This window comes from Symphalangus syndactylus, chromosome 5 (assembly GCF_028878055.3).
Source record: "Symphalangus syndactylus isolate Jambi chromosome 5, NHGRI_mSymSyn1-v2.1_pri, whole genome shotgun sequence".
In the NCBI taxonomy this organism is placed as follows: Eukaryota; Metazoa; Chordata; class Mammalia; order Primates; family Hylobatidae; genus Symphalangus; species Symphalangus syndactylus.
The window spans coordinates 90,527,300-90,547,556 of NC_072427.2; the positions used below are offsets into that span (position 1 = coordinate 90,527,300).

Below are 20,257 nucleotides of genomic sequence, written 5' to 3' on the forward strand. Positions count from 1 at the left end.
TGTGGGTAACCCGACCTTTCTCTCTGGCTGCCCTTAACATTTTTTCCTTCATTTCAACTTTGGTGAATCTGACAATTATGTGTCTTGGAGTTGCCCTTCTTGAGGAGTATCTTTGTGGCGTTCTCTGTATTTCCTGAATCCGAATGCTGGCCTGCCTTGCTAGATTGGGGAAGTTCTCCTGGATAATATCTTGCAGAGTGTTTTCCAACTTGGTTCCATTCTCCCCATCATTTTCAGGTACACCAATCAGACGTAGGTTTGGTCTTTTCACATAGTCCCAAATTTCTTGGAGGCTTTGTTCATTTCTTTTTATTCTTTTTTCTCTAAACTTCCCTTCTCTCTTCATTTCATTCATTTCATCTTCTATCAGCGATACCCTTTCTTCCAGTTGATCGCATCTGCTACTGAGGCTTCTGCATTCTTCGCGTAGTTCTCGAAACTTGGCTTTCAGCTCCATCATCTCCTTGAAGCCCTTCTCTCCATTGGTTATTCTAGTTATCCATTCTTCTAATTTTTTTTCAAAGTTTTTAACTTCTTTGCTATTGTTTTGAATTTCCTCTCGTAGCTCAGAGTAGTTTGATCGTCTGAAGCCTTCTTCTCTCGACTCATCAAAGTCATCCTCCATCCAGCTTTGTTCCGTTGCTGGTGAGGAACTGCGTTCCTTTGGAGGAGGAGAGGTGCTCTGTTTTTTAGAGTTTCCAGTTTTTTTGGTCTGTTTTTTCCCCATCTTTGTGGTTTTGTCTACTTTTTGTCTTCGATGATGGTGATGTACAGATGGGTTTTTGGTGTGGATGTCCTTTCTCTTTGTTAATTTTCCTTCTACCAAACAAGACCCTCAGCTGCAGGTCTGTTGGAGTTTACTAGAGGTCCACTCCAGACCCTGTTTGGCTGGGTGTCAGCAGCGGTGGCTGCAGAACAGTGGATTTTCGTGAGACCACAAATTCAGCTGTCTGATAGTTCCTCTGAAAGTTTTGTCTCAGAGGAGTACCCGGTTGAATGAGGTGTCAGTCTGTCCCTACTGGGGGGTGCCTCCCAGTTAGGCTGCTCAGGGGTGAGGGACCCACTTTAGGAGGCAGTCTGTCCGTTCTCAGATCTCCAGCTGCGTGCTGGGAGAACCACTACTCTCTTCAAAGCTGTCAGTCAGACAGGGACATTTAAGGCTGTGGAGGTTCTCGCTGAGTTTTTGGTTGTCTGTGCCCTGCCCCCAGAGGTGGAGCCTACAGAGGCAGGCGGGCCTCCTTGAGCTGTGGTGGGCTCCAGCCAGTTCGAGCTTCCTGGCTGCTTTGTTTACCTAAGCAAGCCTGGGCAATGGCGGGCGCCCCTCCCCCAGCCTCGTTGCCGCCTTGCAGCGTGATCTCAGACTGCTGTGCTAGCAATCAGCAAGACTCTGTGGGCATAGGACCCTCCGAGCCAGGTGCGGGACACAATCTCCTAGTGTGCCGTTTTCCAGGCCCGTTGGAAAAGCGCAGTATTAGGACGGGACTGACCCGATATTCCAGGTGCCGTCTGTTTCCCCTTTCTTTGACTAGGAAAGGGAACTCCCTGACCCCTTGCGCTTCCCGAGTGAGGCAATGCCTCGCCCTGCTTCGGCTCGCGCACAGTGCGCTTCACCGACTGTCCTGCACCCACTGTTAGGCACTCCCTAGTGAGATGAAACCGGTACCTCAAGCAGAAATGCAGAAATCACCCGTCTTCTGTGTCGCTGGGGCTGGGAGCTGGAGACCGGAGCTGTTCCTATTCGGCCATCTTGGCTCCACCCCTCTTAGCAATTTTCAAGTACACATTACATTATAATTAATTACAGTCATCACGCTGTACAGTAGATCTACAGAATTTATTTTTCCTGTCTAATTGAAACTTTGTACCCTTCGACCAACATCTCCCCAACTCCCATTCCCACTCCCTGGTAACACCCACCATTCTACCTCCTGTTTCTATGAGCTTGGCTTTTTATATTCCACCTATAATGGAGATCATACAATATTTGCCTTTCTGTGTCTGGCTTATTCCACTTAGCATAATGTCCTTTAGGTCTCTCCAGGGTGTAGCAAAGGACAGGATTTTCTTCTTTTTGAAGGCTGTCTAGTGTTCCATTGTGTCTATATACCACGTTTTCTTTCTCTATTCATCTATTGATGTACATAGGTTGATTCCATATCTTTGCTATTGTGAAGAGTGATGTAATGAACATGGAAATGCAGATATCTCTTCAATATGAAGATGTCATTTCTTTTGGATATAGACCCAGGAGTGGGATTGCTGGATTATAGGATAGCTCTATTTTAATTTTTGGGGGAACCTCCATACTGTTTCCATAAAGGCTGCAACAATTTACATTCCCACCAACAGTGTGCAACCACAGCTTCACCAACACCTGTTATCTTTTGTCTTTTTTATAATAGCATTCTAATAGAGGTAAAGTGATATTGTAGTTAATCTATCTTTTGAAAGAGCTGATGAGTTCATTAAGTTCAACTGCTTGTACCAAAAGTTCAAAAGTATGTACAAATGTAAATGAACAAAAAAATTACCTCTTTTTCTTCTGCAGCAGAAACAACAACGGCAGCAGCAGTTGCAGCCACAACAACGGCGGCAGCAGCAGCAGCGTATTGTAAGAGCACACGTCAGCATCAGAAGCATGGTGCCTGCTAATCCAAGTCCAACTTTGCCCCAAGTAGGCAATGAAAAACCAAAACTCGGTAAACTTAATATACCTGGAATATTAATACCGCCTCCAGTGTCTAAAGAAGAAAAAATATATTTTAGTGATACTTGCACTGCCTAGAATCACAGATTCTGCCCCATTATAAGTTGCATTATGTTTTCTAGTAATATTATAACTATTCAGCCTGCTATGGCTAGGCGTCATAGGCCAAGTTTCTTTCAATGTGTTTAATTATTCAATACTCTACAGTACCTTCCATCACAATAATTATTTCTGCCAGTAAACAACTTCTTAGTAACCCAATCCAGGTGTTGCTTGTTTAATGTCTCTAATATCCCTGAGAAGTAGATAAGGCAGAGCTGGGCTGACAGTCCCCTGAGGTTGGCATAGTGATGGTCACGTTTGACATCCTTTATTTAATCACGAAATACTTTTTAAGCACTACCGCTGGACAAGACTAGAATAAAGACATTTTTTTCTCCCTTCCATGTCCCCACTCGTTGACAGGCCAGTGCCCAGAGGAAACCAGGATATTCTGAGGGAGAGTCACTTCTAAAGGAACTTAGGTGCATGGCTTTCACCCCAGCCGCATCCAACTCCCCAATCCTCAAATTAATTCCTCACACAGTAATTGCTTTTTCCATAGCTTTTCAGGAGACACCTTCCTTAGTGTGTATGTTGCCCTCTTATTTCATCTAGTAGTCACGGAAGTGGGAGGAAAAAAGGGTAAGGCGAGGCACAGCAATCAGGAAGCAAGACGGATGTAGGGAGAGAAGGAGAGAGGAAAAAGCCATTTTGATTCTTTTCCACCATGTCTTAGGCAGAGCTGTCGTGGCTTCACATGATCATCCAAATTCAAATTTAAGTTAATTAAAAGTATGAGTCATTAAATATTCAGTGCCTCAGTTGCACTAGCCACATTTCAAGTGCTCAGTCACCACAGATGTAGAACATTTTTATCATCACAGAAAGGGACAGTATGGGAATTACACTGATGTTCCCAAGAGACTTTTCATCTAGTCCTTCACTTCTCCCTAGCACACCACGCTGAAGTCAAACCACACACATTTAAGTTGATCTGTTTAACTGTGAATTGTTATTCAACAAAAGGCTGTCACTCAACCCTGCGTGCTTGGGTGGTATCTTAATGTAAATGCATGCTATTTTGTTAGATACTAGTCTTTAGAAAATACTGAAACAGTAGACTTCCTATGAAGGAACATGGGGTTTGCTTTGAAATCAATGGCCATCCACCACTTTGGAACCAGAGACTGGAGTTCAAAAACAGCTCTTAGATGTTCTTCCTTAGAATTTTCCTGGAAAATTGACCTTGCAATAGTAGTTTGCTATTCCTGTGTCAAAGTTAAATGACTCTACGTGGAGAAGAGAAGTCTATGCACCAGGCAGTCAGCTGCAGCTGAACCAGGTCTAGGGATCACCTTTCTCCCCATAGTAAGATGCCCAGAGCAGAACTCTAAGATTATAAGGAAGTCAAACTACTTTCCTAATGCTGTCTGTCTCCACATCTCCCACCATCCGAGATGAGCTGGAATAGACAGAGACTTGTAAAGGGTTCTCCCAAAAATGGTGAAGATAGAAGGAACAGACTACACCCTTCCCATTCCACACCTTCCCAGCCCCAGAGTTGAAGCACTAACACAAGGCAGACCCTTCACATGCAGAGAGCACATTTATCCCCTTGCTCCACAGACAGCAGAATCCCAAGCATCACCTGGAATGTCACTGCACATGCAGATTCAAAGCCCGCCTCCAGGGACACAGAGTCAGGATATCCCGAATGATACCCCAAGCGATTCTGATGCAGACAGTTGGTGAACCACATTTTGGGAATCCCTTGTATGCAGCCAAAATGTAAACACTGCCCAAGCTACCCACGACATGACAGGATGCTCTCACACTCCCCCTCCCACAGATGTGATAATAAAATGATGAAGTCCAGAGTTGGATCAATGATCTTCACAGTCTTGAGTTGAAGGTTGGACCACTGTGTGGCAGCTTTGTGACTGAGCAAGAACTTTAGGTTTCCTGTGGATGGAACCAGTGCAATCTCATGACCAGCATTTCTCGCTGCATTAACTTTGGCTTCTGGCTCACTTACCAATAACAACCCCTGTCCCACCAGGCTGTTCAGGGGTGTGTGTGAAAGTTCTGAGAATGCTGTAAGCTACAGTGCACAGGCTCAAGATGGCAGTGGTCATCCTATTTCCAGTTTAACGGACTCTTACTAACTGAAGTTTGCAAATATAACAAGTTTTCTTAATAAGGGAGCTGGCTGGGGTTAACCAATGAGGTCTGGCTCAAGATTTAAGAGACAGGCTTGAAATTCTCACTGGCATGAGACAGGATGCTTGTTAACTTACTCACACACTCCCTATCAGTAGACTTTCCTTCCCCTACTAGACAGAAATAACGAGTGTGCCAAACTTCCTGAATCTGGATATAACATTTTCTCTAATCTAACACAGAGAGAGCCTGCCTTAATCTAGGACACAGAGAGCCTGCCTTATTTTCAGGGAATGCATGTTTAACAGAAGGCAAGGGACACTTTGCTGGGAATGGTGACTGACTCAAGGGAGAGAATGAGGGCCAGAGGGACTTTAAACACTCTGTTGTCCCTTAATTTAAACACAAAGTTCAGAAAGTGATGCCTGCATTCAGTTAAAAGCCCCAAACTCTGACCAAAATGGAACTGGTATTAGGAACCACATCACTTATTATTTCACTTCCTATTTGTTGTGACCACGCTCCATTGGAAGGCAAATGTTCCAAGTTTTATGCCTAGGTGAGACTTAAGCTGAAGACTCCCTTTAATCCATTGGAACCCAAAGTGTAGTGTATGAGTCAGCAAGAGGCAGGATTTAGTGCTGGGGCTACACAGATAGACCTTTCTTATTTTCATAACCATTTCAAATTTATCTCATATAATATATATTTTATATATATATATATACACATAGGTATACACACATGCATGTATATTTTTGTTTAGTATGGGACTAATTTTTTTAAAAAGAGTGCATTTATGGTAGACTGAAAAATAGATCATAGCCATATATTATTGACAAATCAAAAATCTGACAGGGGACAGAAAACACAGACTCTTGGAAAGATATCATCCATAATCCAATCTTTTCATCATGCAGACAAGATGCTCAGGACAGAGGGACTAAGTAAACGGCACAGGGAGCCCAGAGCAGGAAGCCACAGGACCCCTGGCTCATATCTTTCCATCCTGCCATGTGTTGTCTCCAATGTAGAATAATCCTTCTGAGGAAAATATGGTCCAGGTATGACATAAATATATTTGCATAAAGTCTACAGCGGGGTGCTGGTCTGTGCCTTGTACCCTTATGGAGGGTGTGGGTGTGCCTGGCTCAGGTGAATGGCGGGTTTGCTGGAGAGGATGAGTATTCTATACCTGAGTAACCCACACATAGTCACTAAGGAAGATTAGCTCCAAGGTCAACACCGCTTGGCTTTCTCCCTACACTTCACACCATTGTGTGCTTGTTAGGACCTCATTACTGACTTTACCACGTGCTTTAACCTCTGCTTGGAGATTGTCCTTTTCCCGTCTGTGAAGAAAAGGAAAATAGCATTTCCCAGATGCTCTCAAAGGAATGCATAGAGTTTTTAAAAGGTATAGAATTTCTTGAAACCAAATGGATTAATATAAAATGTCACCACCAACACGTGCCAAGTACATATTAATAGCAAATGTCACCACCATCATGTGCAAAGCATACGCCTCTGCCCACTAAAGGCGACACAAGAGATCTCCGAATCGGATCATGAGGTCAGGAGATCGAGACCACGGTGAAACCCCATCTCTACTAAAAATACAAAAAATTAGCTGGGCGTGGTGGCAGGCGCCTGTAGTCCCAGCTACTCGGAGAGGCTGAGGCAGGAGAATGGCGTGAACCCGGGAGGCGGAGCTTGCAGTGAGCCGAGATTGCGCCACTGCACTCCAGCCTGGGCGAGAGAGTGAGACTCCATCTCCAAAAAAAAAGATCTCCGAATCAATACTGTGAATGACAATCACTTCCTTTCCAGTCCTATGTGCTCTGGAGCAAGGACCGTTCTAAAACTCAGGCTCAGAGAGGGTAACTAATTTGCCCAGAAGACACACAGCTAGTGATTGGGTGAGCTGGGATTGGAACCCAGGCTGTCTAATGTCCAAGTCTGTGTAGACATAGCACTTGATCGGGCTGGAGGGGAAGGCTAGGCCTTTTTTTCAGTTCAGTAGCCCCCAATTCTGGCTGCCCATTAGAGTAACTTGGGAACATTTTTTACAATTGCAATTCCCAGGCTCCACAAAAACCAATGAAACAAAACCCCTAGGAGGAGCCTGAGCCTCAGCATGTTTATGAAGAAGGCTCCTCTGCTGTCTCTGACCCACAGCCGGGAGAGAGGACTTCTCTATTCTTCTCCTACCCACTTTACAGGTGAGAAAACTGAGCCCTGAAGGTTGCTGACTTGCCCAAAGTTGCACCATCAGTGCCAGGGCAAAGGCCTAGGACTGTCACTTCTACTACTCTTCTCTTCACCCAAAATTGCCATTTCTCAAAACGGTAAGGTTATAACCAGGAATCACTACATTCTACAAGGTGCTCATGTGTTCTAAAAACACTACTTCATTTTAACCATTTCACAACCTACACACAAATAAGTGCACAAAGAAAACCACCCCGAGGGGCAGATGGCTCTGACAGTGATTCTTCCAAGACAGGGTGAGAGGGCCTTACTCTCTAGTTTTGGATATATCTGCAATGCTCGAGGTTTGTATCATTTCTGTAGTTAAGAAAATCAATTTCTAAAAAAGAGATCTGAAATGAGTGTTAGCCCTCCCAGTACGCTTTTCTCTAAAGAAACCTTTTGAACTATAAACCAGGAAGTACTTCATACAACCCTGTGACTTGCCCTGATTTGATAAGCTTCCAAAGCTGACGTCATTCTTCTTTCAATGACTTGCAGGGATCATTTCAGAAATGAAAACAAATGCTTTGCACTTTTGGGAAATGGGTGGAAAAATGGATGTTTATGTGATTCCTGAAGAAGCCTGAATGGGCACAGCCCCATTAACACTTGGCTCTCTGGAAACCTGGCTGTTCTCCTTACAGCCTCCTCTGGTCACCAGCTCTGCCAACCAAGGCTGCCATGAGGTCTCCAGCTAATAAAACTTACACAAAACACACAACATGCAGCCAGCCACCAGCTGCACTGGATCTTGATGAATAATTTAGAAACAAATTACCCTTTTCCAAATGAGTCCAATAAAGCTAGACTCATTGCAAGCACCCACTGAGCCTCCCTCTCCGAGCAGCCATGCCTCCAGCTGCCGTCGTTAAGGCACTAGTTCTGGTCTAAGAAGAATTCAGCGAATTAAACCTGATCAAGGGAAATTAAGTGCTCTCTTTCCCTTCCACTGCAAAAGAAAACATTTGCAGGCAAGCCAATCTCTAAAATCTCTCTCTCTAAAGTACCATCAATCAGCCCAGAGCTCCTGCTGTATCATTACCTTGTTAAGATATATGCTTTAACCAGTCCATTTTATTCCATTTGGTGCTAATGGATTTTTTTAAATCTTCTCTTTCAAAGCCTAGACCATACTTTATTATATTTAAGTAGTCTAACTTATGATATTTAAGGTTGGTTCCCTGGAGAAATGACTGATTCCAGGTGGAGACAGGGGAGTGCAAAGTGAGACTGGAACACCTTACTGGTCCAGGTGCTCAAAAACTAACAGGGGGATGTCGGAAGGATGACGGCACCAGCTTGGAGGGACACCAACTGACCAAGTCTGGAGCAATCTGGGTGTCAGAATGAAAAATGACGGGAATAGATTAGAATGTATTGAACAAAATTGAGTCCCTACTAAAACTGTGAGGAAAAAAAAGGAAGAAAAAAAGAAAAGGAAGAAAGGGGAGGGAAGTCTCTTGTTTAACAAAAGAAAACCAATTAATGGATACGGAAGGAATGATGGAAGCAGGAAATCACTCTTTACAATCACCAGAGAAGTAATTGATTCAGGCAATGAATGTAAAACTTAGTAGGTGAAAAAAGAACAAAATCATCTTTGCAAGGACGTGGATGGAGCTGGAGGTCATTATCCTTAGCAAACTAACACAGGAACAGAAAACCAAATACTGCATGTTCTCACAAGTGGGAGCTAAATGATGAGAACACACGGTCACATAGAGGGGAACGACACACACTGGGGTCTATCTGAGGGTGGAGGGTGGGAGGAGGGAGACAAGCAGGAAAAATAACTAATGGGTACCAGGCTTAGTATGTGGGTCATAAAATAATCCGTACAACAATCCCCTGTGACATGAGTTTACCTATACAACAAACCAGTATGTGTAACGCGGAACCTAAAAGTTTTTTTAAAAAATTGTATTAGGTGAAAGGCTGTGGGTAAACAGGATATTCCCACAATATCTATTGGCTACATATTAATTATAAAGTCAAAAAAGGTACTTTTATGTTGGATAAATTCAGGGTATGCCACCTTCACCAAAGGGTCAAACTTACGCCGATGAAAACTGTCATCATGATATTACCTATATCTTGCCAAAAATATGTAACCTAAGTCAAAATATGTTGAAAAATTTTAGACAAATCCAAATTGATCCAAATTGACCCAAATTGAGAGGCATCTTGCAAAAATAACCTGTACCGTTCGAAAATGTTTATCTCAGAAAAGACCTGAAAAAATGGGAGAACACCAAGTGAAGATGAAGGCAGAGAGGAGGGTGATGTTTCTACAACCTAAGGAAGGTGGAAGATGGCCAGCAACCACAAGGAATAAGGGGAGAGGTAAGGAACAGAGGCTCCCTCCCAGCCCTAAGGAGGAACCAGCCCTGATGACACTTCCAACCTCCAGGACTGTGAGAAAATCCATTTCTGTTGTTTAAGTCACCAAGCCTGTGGTCCTCTGTTACGGCAGCCATGGGACCTCATATACCCACCAAGTGGCTGCTCACACGGTGGGCGCAGTTGCCAGGTGAGCAGTTTCTGGAGACAGACTGCCTGTCATTTACTCACTCTACAGGTGAGTAGAGGTTACCCTGTCATGTACTCACTCTACAGACGTGGGCAAAATCCCAACAGCACTGTCCCTGTCACCTTGCCCTTACAATAGGAATAACAGCAACACTCATACGGCTGTCGGGCGGGTTAATTCTGTGAATACTTGAGAAGTGCTCAGAATACTGCCTGATAACTTGGTAAGGGCTATAGGGTGCTGTTTATTATCGTTGCCATCATTATTTGGCTTTGGCTATGGCTTTCTTCTGAACTTTGGAAGATCTCAGGTAAAGGTGTTGCCACGGTGGGAAAAGCTTTAGACGAGAAGAAAAGCTCTTCTCAGCTTCTAGGCCCAGCTCTGCCACTTTGGCTGTGTGACCTGGATGAAAGCACAGAATTTCTCTGGGCCTCACTTCCTTTTTTGTAAAATGTTAAGTTAAAGTCAATCTCCAGCACCCTGGGCCCACCCTGTCCAGGCTGACTCAAAGCTCACAGGCGCTATGGGCCCCTTCAAGGAATGTGGTTAGAGTGTCTGGTACACCAAAAACCCCACAGGAGATTCTTTAGGGGGATCTAAACTTTAAAGTTATGTCACTTAGTCAAGTTAAACTATATACATATAGACTTGACACTTTCAAATACATTGTGGATTTGCTGCGGAAAAAAATGAAGCATTATAATTCCACTAAGATTGGAAGAAATCCAGGAAAACCTGAACACCTTCCTCCAATATGAGGACCTGCTTCATACTGGCCCAGGGGGTGGGATCAAACTGAAACAGTGGTAGGTAAAACTAGAGAAAAAAATGTTCAATTCAAGCATTTGTCTCCAAACTTGATGCTCTTTGATGATAAATAATTGGCAAGATTCTAAATGGTTTTCAAATGTAGTAAGAGAAAAAAAACTTTAAGATGGAATTTAAAAAGCAGATGAGGGTATAAGATTATTAAGCTGACAGCAGATGTGATTGGCCTTATCATCCCCACCCAAAATCAAGGTCATCATATCATTTTTCCAGGCATCGTGGATGAAGGAGTATTCTACATAATATTGAAGCATGAAATAATCATTCATTTCATATAAAGCAGAACGTCTTCACTTACCTTGGGGACGCTGAATCACAGTGAGATTTACAGTTGCAGACTTGCGGGCCTTCAGGCTCTTCCAGGTAGCCACGCAAGTCAAAGTCCCATTGCTCTGTGGGGTCAGAGCCAGGATGCTCACTGCACTTTGAAGGTCGCTGGGCTCCGGAACAAAATAATAGCTTGAATGGCTGACCAGGAGACCGAGCTCCCAGGAAATATCCGGGAGCCGGGTCCAGTGCAAGGCTTGACAAGTAACTTCACAAGGTTCATTCTCAGCGACTACAAGATTAACATTGGGAATGAACAGCTCTCCCATAACTAAAGAAGAAAAGAGAGAAACACACTGAAGTCATGACCGTGCCTCTCGCGTCTAAGTTCTCTTTTTCTTTTTTTTTTTTTTAAGTTTTGCTTCAAATTACATTTTGTGAGACCTATTTTCCCAAGCCCAAAGAGGCTGGGTCTCTACTAGGAAATCTTAACTCAGATTTTATCTGGGTCTTTTTTGTACACCTGCCAGGGTCTCTGAAGAAGGTGAGGTTGCTCACAAGAAAGCACAAAGTTACATAGAAAATGCTTCATAAAAGTCAGATACCAGGGGGAAATAATTACGTGGGAAAGAAAAGTGCATGCCATAGGGGGCTATACAATCCCTGAAGTGAGCTACAGAATTATCTTGGGCTGTCCAGGGAGCAAAGGGAAAAAGAGAAACGAGCTTCACCTTCTTCTCACCGTGACGAGGACACAGCCCAGAGTGGGACGCAAGTCTCCCCTGGAGTTTTGGTCAATCAGATACATTTTTATTTATTTCTAGGGTCATATGGTCTTAAACATAACTTCCTAGGATATTGCCTTAACATAGGTTTCTCATTACAAATTAAATAGAATTCCAATCTAATATTTACAGAAATAACTAACCCAAATCATGTATCAGAATACCTTAGATAAGTTTTTTTTTTTAAGAACACTCTTGCATAGGTCAGCATTCATACTGCAAACAACCCTATGAAAATAATACTTGTTTTCACAAGCGTGACTAAAACAACCCGAGGATTGGCCCCAGTAAAGACACAGCGTTAGTGAAATGTGTGTATATATATATACATATGTCCAAGCAAAAACATTCTGAAACTCTCGACTACACAACATAATGGAAAGAATACTGAACTACGAATCAAAAAATGTGTTCCCAATCTTGGTTCTGCCAGAAAAGTGTCATCACTTTGGGCAAGTCACTGAATTTTTTTGGCTCTCTTTGTTGTACTTACTGAATGAGATAGTTTGACCAGATCAGCACTTCTCAAACACTTTGGTTTCAGTACCTTTTATACTCTTCAAAAGCACTGAGGACTCCAAAGACTTTTCATTTGTGTGGGTTTTATCTACCAATATTTATCATATTTGAAATTAAAGTTAAACAATTATTTTAAAATATGTATTTTAAAATAATAATTTATTACATGTTAATTTTGATTAACATATTTTCATGGAAACGAATCACATTTTTAAACTAAAAAATTAATATGAGGAGTGACATTGTTTTATACTTATATAAATCTCTGTAATGTCTGGCTGGATTCTTATAGCTGTCTCTTCATTCAGTCTGTTGCAGTATACTGCTTTGTTTGAAGGATGTAAAGAAAACCTGACTTCACACAGATATGTAGTTGGAAGAGTGAGGAGTATTTAATAGCTTTTTCAGATAATTGTGGATATTCTTGAATACTGTACCAAAACTTACTTTTCTTTTTTTTTTTTTTTTTTGAGACAGACTTTCACTCTTGTTGCCCAGGCTGGAGTGCAATGGTGCCATATTGGCTCATGGCAACCTCTGTCTCCCAGCTTTAAGCGATTCTCTTGCCTCAGCCTCCCGAGTAGCTGGGATTACAGGCATGCACCACCAAGCCAGGCTAATTTTGTATTTTTAGTAGAGACGGGATTTCTCCATGTTGGTCAAGCTGGTCTCAAACTTCCAACCTCAGGTGACCCACCCACCTCAGCCTCCCAAAGTGCTGGGATTACAGGCGTGAGCCACCACGCCCAGCACTTTTTGCTTTGAGAGATGGAATTTCACCATGCTGCCCAGGCTGGTCTCAATCTCCTGGGCTCAAGTGATCCACCCGCCTGGGCCTCCCAAAATGCTGGGATTACAGGCGTGAGCCACCATTCCCAGCTGAGGTTTCTTAAATGTTTGTTACACAGTGGAATCTGAAACTCTATCAAGGAACTTTCATTTTCTGTTACGTTGAAACCCATTGCACTATCTGGCACTTTGAATGGACCTTTTATCCTTGCATGATTTTGTTACACTTCAGTCATCTGGAAAATGCTGAGTCCTGCAGACCTTCCCAATGTACAGTGGAAAGCTCTCCTGTGCACTTGTGAGAAGAAGGGTGAAAAAGGCAACAATAATGGGAATCTTCATATTATTATGAAAACAATCATGACTTCACAGACCATCCTGAAAGGATCTCAGGGTACATCGAGGAGTCCCCAGACTACAGTGAACTGGGTCAGCTCTGTAAGATCTTTTTGCTCTGAAATGTTAGCTTCCCAATTATTCCTTCCTGAATATTCCCCTGGAATAAGAAAGGCACTTTTGCTAATTCAAGGGCTACTGTAAATGCAACAAGGAGTGGAGAAAGGGTTTGTCCCTTGAGTCTAAAGAGTTTTGTGTTTGTTTTGTTTGACAGAGAGATGGTTTAAGATGACAGAACTGGGAGGAATGATATTGTCTCAGTTAATAACAGAAGCTCTTGAACTCAAGTCCTTGCAGCCCTCAAAACATAAGAGGTCTAGAGTTTGGTGTGTGATTGATTGGTGGATAAGGCAGCAAGTGGACCAACTCAGCAATCTGAAGGATTTCCTTTTTCTGTATACAATTGGGATTCCACTTTCCCCCACTGGCTTTCACAAAGGTTATCCAGTAGCATGACAAAATTACACAAAAGTGATACTAGAATATTCACATGGATTTTGGATGACTCCATTTGGAGTTATGTCATCTCTATTTCGTTGACATATAAGGAGGGGAAAAAATCATAGAATAATTCATGGTTGTTTCCTCTTTTTTCAAGATTCTTTCTCTCTTGAGGGAGACCCTGTTGCTCAGAGAACATTTGCTCCTCTAGGAACTAAGCGCCATTCAGAGCAGTGAGACGAGGATAAAGGGATGCAGTTCTGTCCAAGCTCTCGGACAATATTGGGTTCCAAGATTGGGCTCCTCTTGCAATATCTTGGAGAAGTCTTTGCCTTCTCTAGACACTTGCTCTTCCATCTGTATTAAAACCAAAAACTACCATAATTACCAATATATAAAAAGTCATGTTAGGGGGATTCAGACAAATCTGTAGACATGTGACTTTGGGAAAAGATGCTACAAAACCACATGGTTTCTGAATGTGACGTGTCATGAGTATAGCAGTAATAAGCCATGCCTGTGATCCCGTGTTTCCCTGCTCCAGGGATGCCCTCCGCCTCTCTTGGTTTCCCATTCTGTCTACCATCTACAGACCTGGAAGTCACATCTCTAATGGCACCTTCTCCATGAAATCATCCACGAAGGATTTATTGACTCTGTCAGCTCTCCTCCCGATTGGAACCCGAGCTTGCCTCCCTTGCATCTCACTTGCCAGCATCTGGGTGGCTGGCATCCCTATTATTTGAGCAACTTGCATTATCCACTCTTCTTGTGAGGTTCTAAATAAAGAAACTGTGTCTTATTCTATTCCTCTGAGTCACTCTTAAATACCCAACACAATGGCATGCTTTTATTGGGAGCACAATAAATAATAGCAAATGGCCATACAGTGATTGCTATGAGCCAGGTGTGGTAAAGCCTTTACAGAGACCTACTCATTTGATACCACGGCAGCCCTATGATGAGGACACTAGGACTCAAAGTCATTAAGTAATTGTGTCCCAGGTCACACATTGTCATAAAGCGGTAACGTGGACCCAGGCAGCCAAGCCCCAAGTCTGCACTCCTGACCACTAGACCACTCTGGCTCCCAACTTAATGCGCAGGGAATTGAATCAGACAGGACTTCGGAGTCATCAAACCATCTTTAGCCATTTTTTCACCTGATCCACACAGCAAACCCATGAGGTGGGCCGGGAAGATTCATCTCCAGGTTAAAGATGAAGAAATTGAGCCATCTCAGGGGTCTCTCTGATAGATAATTGATGATGCCAAAACCAGAATTTATATCTTTGATTCTTTTTTCCTCTGTTCTTTCTCTTATATCACAAATTATCATAATAAGAATCTGGTTATGCAACATAGGCCAACAGTCCTAAATAGCCTTATAAAATCACTTATTTAGAAAATATTATTGTGCCCCTAATTAAACTATGCAAAATTAAAAACACACAAAAGTAAAGACACACCAATTTAGCTAAATTTCTAAAGTAAAAAAACATATTTTAAAACACAAATAGAAACAGGTAGACATGTCTCCACCAAAGGTTATCAAATCTGATTTAATAGCAACATAAATATGAACAAAATCTTTGGGAATTTCTTCCAGACAAGTAAATACATAGAGATAAGAAATAATTTATAAGATATAATATATTCTCTCATAAGAAATGCTGCCATGGAAATCAGGCACTCTGTATCTTTAAATAGAGTATAAATACACTTTTAAAGAATGCAAAGTGATTAAATTTTGGTAAGACTATTCCAAATCTTTGTAAAGCATCCTTTTACTTTTCTACTGTGTAACATTATCTTCAGCACCTCCAAATTACCTCCAAAATGAAAAATAAGCTATTATTATAAATTTTGTTTATTCTTTTCTCTCAATGACTTGATATATTTGGTGAACACACGACTTTGACTATAATGACCATCCCACTGTAGCTGGAGGCAGGGTAGAGAAATAAGTTGGGGGGATTCTGCTGGAAAGAGGAAAGACTTAAAGCACACTTCAGAGTTGATAAATGATGCAAGCAGAGAAATATAGTCATGTATACGGAAAAACTAGAGAAAGGGCAGTGATTGCCAACTGTCTCTAAATCAAAGAAAAATGACTGCAACTGGTCCTAGAAGAATTCCAGGATACGTTTCCAGAAAGGCTATTAAATACTGAAATGGATTCAAAGGGGAAGTGATAAAATCTATCTCTATCAGTCTTAACCAGAAAAAGGAAGGAAAGCAAAGATGGAAGGAGAAAGAGAATGAAGCAGGAAAAAGGGAAAGATGGGAGGAAGTGAGGAAGAAGGGGGATAAATCAACAAAACAATAAACACTAGTCTATCCAGAATAATTCTAAACCTACTGCCAACTGAAGGCTAGAGCACATAGGAAGGAAGGAAGGTAGAGAGGGGGAGAAGGGAGGAGGTGGAGAGAGCATGAGGGAGGAAGGAGGCGACAAATAAACCACAAAACATTCATCAGTTCAGAATAATTGTAGGTCAACACCAACTGAAGGTAGACCACGTCTGCCATCATACACGGCATGAACTTTAGAAGGTCCTTCCTACCCTCTGACATTTAACCCGATGTACTTCAGACGTGGCATTCAGAAGCCACCTGCATACACACCTTGGACTGTAAGGTAAGCAGATCCATGCAGGCGACTGTTCTGGAGGCTGCATCTGATGTTCCCTGAATCACTAGGCTCCACATTGTGGATGATCATCTCCGAGGTGAAGTTCCCACCCTGGTCGTACCTCTGAGAGGTGAAGCGGTTACTGGTGATGATGGGCTCCGTGGGCCTGATGCTCAGCACCACCATGTCATTGAGAGCCCACATGATGAGCTTCCAGCCCTGGGAGACAGTGCAGTTGAAGCGAGCCTCGGAGCCCTTCAGGACTGTTGCATTTTGGGGGCCTTCTATGACTTCATTACCAGATCCAGAACCTGGAAGGTAGCCAATTTTTCAAGTTGTTAAATGAATGGATCTCCATAGATCAACTGTGTGCTGTAACCTTTCTGTATTTGCCAATGGTAACCCCTGGGGTGTCCATCCAGTGGCTCAGACTGTGTCTTTTGAATCCTAACATCAGCTCTCCCTGGCAGATCAGGAGCTTCCGGTGGAAGCCACTGCCATGCCCTGCTTTCCACTCTACCCCCTAACTCTACGGCTGTATTGGGTTGAATAGTATTCCTCAAAACACATGTCCACTGGATCCTCAGAATGGAACCTTTGAAAATAGGGTCTTTGCAGATGTAATTAGGTAAGGATCTCAAGATGAAATCAACCTGGGTTTAGAATGGGCCCTAAATCCACTCACAGGTGTCCCTATAAGAGAAGTGCAGAGTGAGATTTGAGACACAGAGGCCTGCAGAGAAGAACACCATGTGAGGATGGACGCAGAGACTGGAGTGATGCATGTACAAGCCAAGGAATGGCAAGGATTGGCGCAACATCAGAAGCTAAGGAAGAGGCATGGAAGACCTTCCCTCAGAGCCTCCATGAAAAACCAACTCTGCCAACTGGCAACATCCCAGGATTTGCATTCACAGCAGTGGGGCTGGGACCCAAACTCAGACCTTCCGCTCTGAATTTCATACTCTTTTCCCTTCTGATGTCATTCAGAGTTTATAGCAAGAAGACACCCTGGCAGACCACATACCGTGGCTTCTCCTAGTTTGTGCCCACCCCGTCAGTGAGACTGCAACATGTCCTACTACCTTCTGGTGTTGTGGGATCCCTGTGGGTGAACCAGGTAGCCTGCCATCATATACACTGGGTAGCCCCAAAAACTGCAGCTCCTCCCTTTCCTTCTGCCTTGTAAAGTCAAATGGCAAGGTAGGCCAGGTGCAGTGGTTCACACCTGTAATCCCAGCACTTTGGGAGGCCGAAGCGGGCAGATCACCTGAAGTCAAGAGTTCAAGACTAGCCTGGCCAACATGGTGAAACCCCATCTCTACTGAAAATACAAAAATTAGCCAGGCGTGGTTGTGGGTGCCTGTAAGCCCAGCTACTCAGGAGGCTGAGGCAGAGAATCACTTGAACCCGGGAGGCGGAGGTTGCAGTGAGCCAAGATCACACCACTGCACTAGAGCCTGGGCAACAGAGCAAGACTCTGTCTAAAAAAATGGCAAGGCAGGTTCTAAAAGAATCTCATTATAGCCCTAAAGGTTTCTGGGGAGGAATCACACCGTTGGACACACAGTAGCACACTAGCACTTCACCTGCGTACCCAGGCACATTGTGGGGGCCGAACGGCCCCTGCAAGAACAACAGGTGAAAGGGAAGGAGTAAGCTGCCACCAGGAACGGTCCCCTCCAGAAGCGGGACCAGGAAGCGAGGATGCCAGGGTGGAGGAGGGGCCCACTGGCTTGGGAGAGGCAGAACTGAAGAACGTGAGAGTTCACTAAGGCTAAGCCAGCATTTGGATAAACATGATTACTACTCTTTGTTTTGTCCCTGGACATCATTAAAAAAAAGAGAGAGAAAGTATGACTCTAAAACACAACTCAGATTAGGTATTCTCCCTGACCTCAAGGCAAGTCTCTCTGATCCAAGATCTCTTTGATCTTTGATTTTTGCTATAAGTGTGAGAAATGGAATTTGAAAACAATTCCCCCAGGGAAGCCACAATGGGCTTTCCATGAGCTCTGAATTGCTTGTTAAGGAGAAGAGAAAATAGGCAAGTCTGCACCCCGAGGGTCCATGATGTAATAACCACACTCCTCCTGCACTCCCACCTCGGGTCAATGGCAGACAAGTGGCCCCGCAGGGTGAGTGTGGGGATGATGGGGTGGGTGAGCCCCAGCCTCACCCTGTGAGAAGTCCGGGCCACACAACACCAACAGAACAAGCATCCCTCTGAAACCACAGTTCCTTCCAGTGCCTTGTGCGAAGTGCTGAGATTATTTCACTCCAAGGCCAGTCTTTATGTACCCCAGAGGCCACACGTGTCACTACGGAATCATACAATCTGTGCAGGCCATATAACCCTATTCTGCAGCTGGGAGATGAAAAGGAGGGAGGAGGGAGCTACACCAAATGGAAACTTCTTGACTTTGATTTGACTTTCAGATGAAACAGGAGGCATCCAACCCTAAACACCAAATTTCCCTGACTGTGTTACCTATGTTTAGCTAGGCATTTAGCTCTAACTGTTTAGGAGCCACGAAGATCAGCATTTTTCTATACTGCAAGGTCAGGCAGTGAGATGAGGAAGGCCAGCCAAACATTTCTTCAGAATAAACACTGGAGGAAGGTTAACGTCCTCACTAGAACAAATCCTAAGTAAACCACGCTACAGCTGTGCCTCAAGACTCAGGAGCTGTATTTCTGGTCACTTTAGTTCTGGGAGCTCATCCCTCTCTCAGCTGTGTCTTATCAACAGTAACCTTCCCCTGTACAGAATAGGAGAAAACTGTAAAGAAGACCCTGAATCCCATAGTCACCTGCCTCACTTAAAACCTCCCTTTCCTCTTTGCTCTCCCTTTTGCTTTATAGAGCAGTCAGATGGGGGGCAGAGCAATGGGAAAGATCAATGTCTCCTCCTGCCTGAGAACCTCCCTGTGGCCACTAGCTATGGTTGTCACTAAGGACCAGTGGCTGATCTTTTTCTCCTCTTGCCCAAATTCTTATCGAAGGGACTGGGGAGTCCACCCTACAAACCCTCATCAGAGGGGTTTCATTGGACACTAGAAAATGCGGCCTGCTTTCCAGCCTGACTCTGGCATAGCATCACATGACAGGTAAAGAAGGAAATCAAAATATTTAACCCCCAATATGTTTTATTTGCCATATCTTGAAATAGGTCGCAAAGCTGACTCTTATGGAGAAAATTACCTTCTGAAGAGAATCCTCTTCCTTTTCCTTACTTTTTCCTGATCCAGGAGAGGATCAACTCTGCTAAGAACATTTGTAATCCATTCTCTCTGCACCTGCAACCTGGAGACTTCCTCTGCATAATCGGAACCCTGGTCGCCACAACCCCTTATCTTAACCTGGACATTCCCCACTATTGTTTCCAGGTCTTTAGGTGTTTATTTAACTCTTTAAACCAATTGCCAATTAGAAAATCTTTGAATCTACCTATGACCTGGATGTACATCTTACATGTATTTGATTGATATCTCATGTCTCCCTAAAATGATCACCTTGGGCACTGTTCTCAGGATATCCTGAGGGCTTTGTCATGCACCATTGGCCACTCATATTTGGCTCAGGATAAATCTCTTCAAACACTTTACAAAGTTTGACTCTTGTTATCCGCAGTCACCTAACACAACATCCTGGCCTCTGCTGGCTACACGATTTCCTTATAGGAGTTTATCCACTTGGAAGATTCTTATTTATGCCAACTCTCTCCTGTTCTCAAATCCATATCTCGAGCCCTGCCGTCTTGCTTTCTCTCCTGTCCTACCAGGCGTCTCCGAGTAAACAACTGGTTGCCACCCACCATTGAAAAGATTCCCTTTCAGCTGGATGCAGTGGCTCACACCTGTAATCTTAGCACTTTGAGAGGTCAAGGCAGGGGGATCACTTGA

The 20,257-nt window shown here is 43.5% G+C and overlaps 1 protein-coding gene across 1 annotated transcript in view; it reads right to left on the reverse strand.

Moving 5' to 3' along the window:
* Window positions 1–20,257, reverse strand: part of IGSF5 (immunoglobulin superfamily member 5) — a 63,036-nt gene that overhangs the window by 25,400 nt on the left and 17,379 nt on the right. Inside the window, exons 3-5 of the mRNA XM_055279734.2 lie at window positions 16,346–16,663; window positions 10,819–11,118; window positions 2,532–2,741 (exon numbers count right to left, since the gene is read on the reverse strand). Coding sequence (XP_055135709.2) covers window positions 2,532–2,741; window positions 10,819–11,118; window positions 16,346–16,663 — 828 coding nt within the window. The remainder of the gene's footprint in view (window positions 1–2,531; window positions 2,742–10,818; window positions 11,119–16,345; window positions 16,664–20,257) is intronic.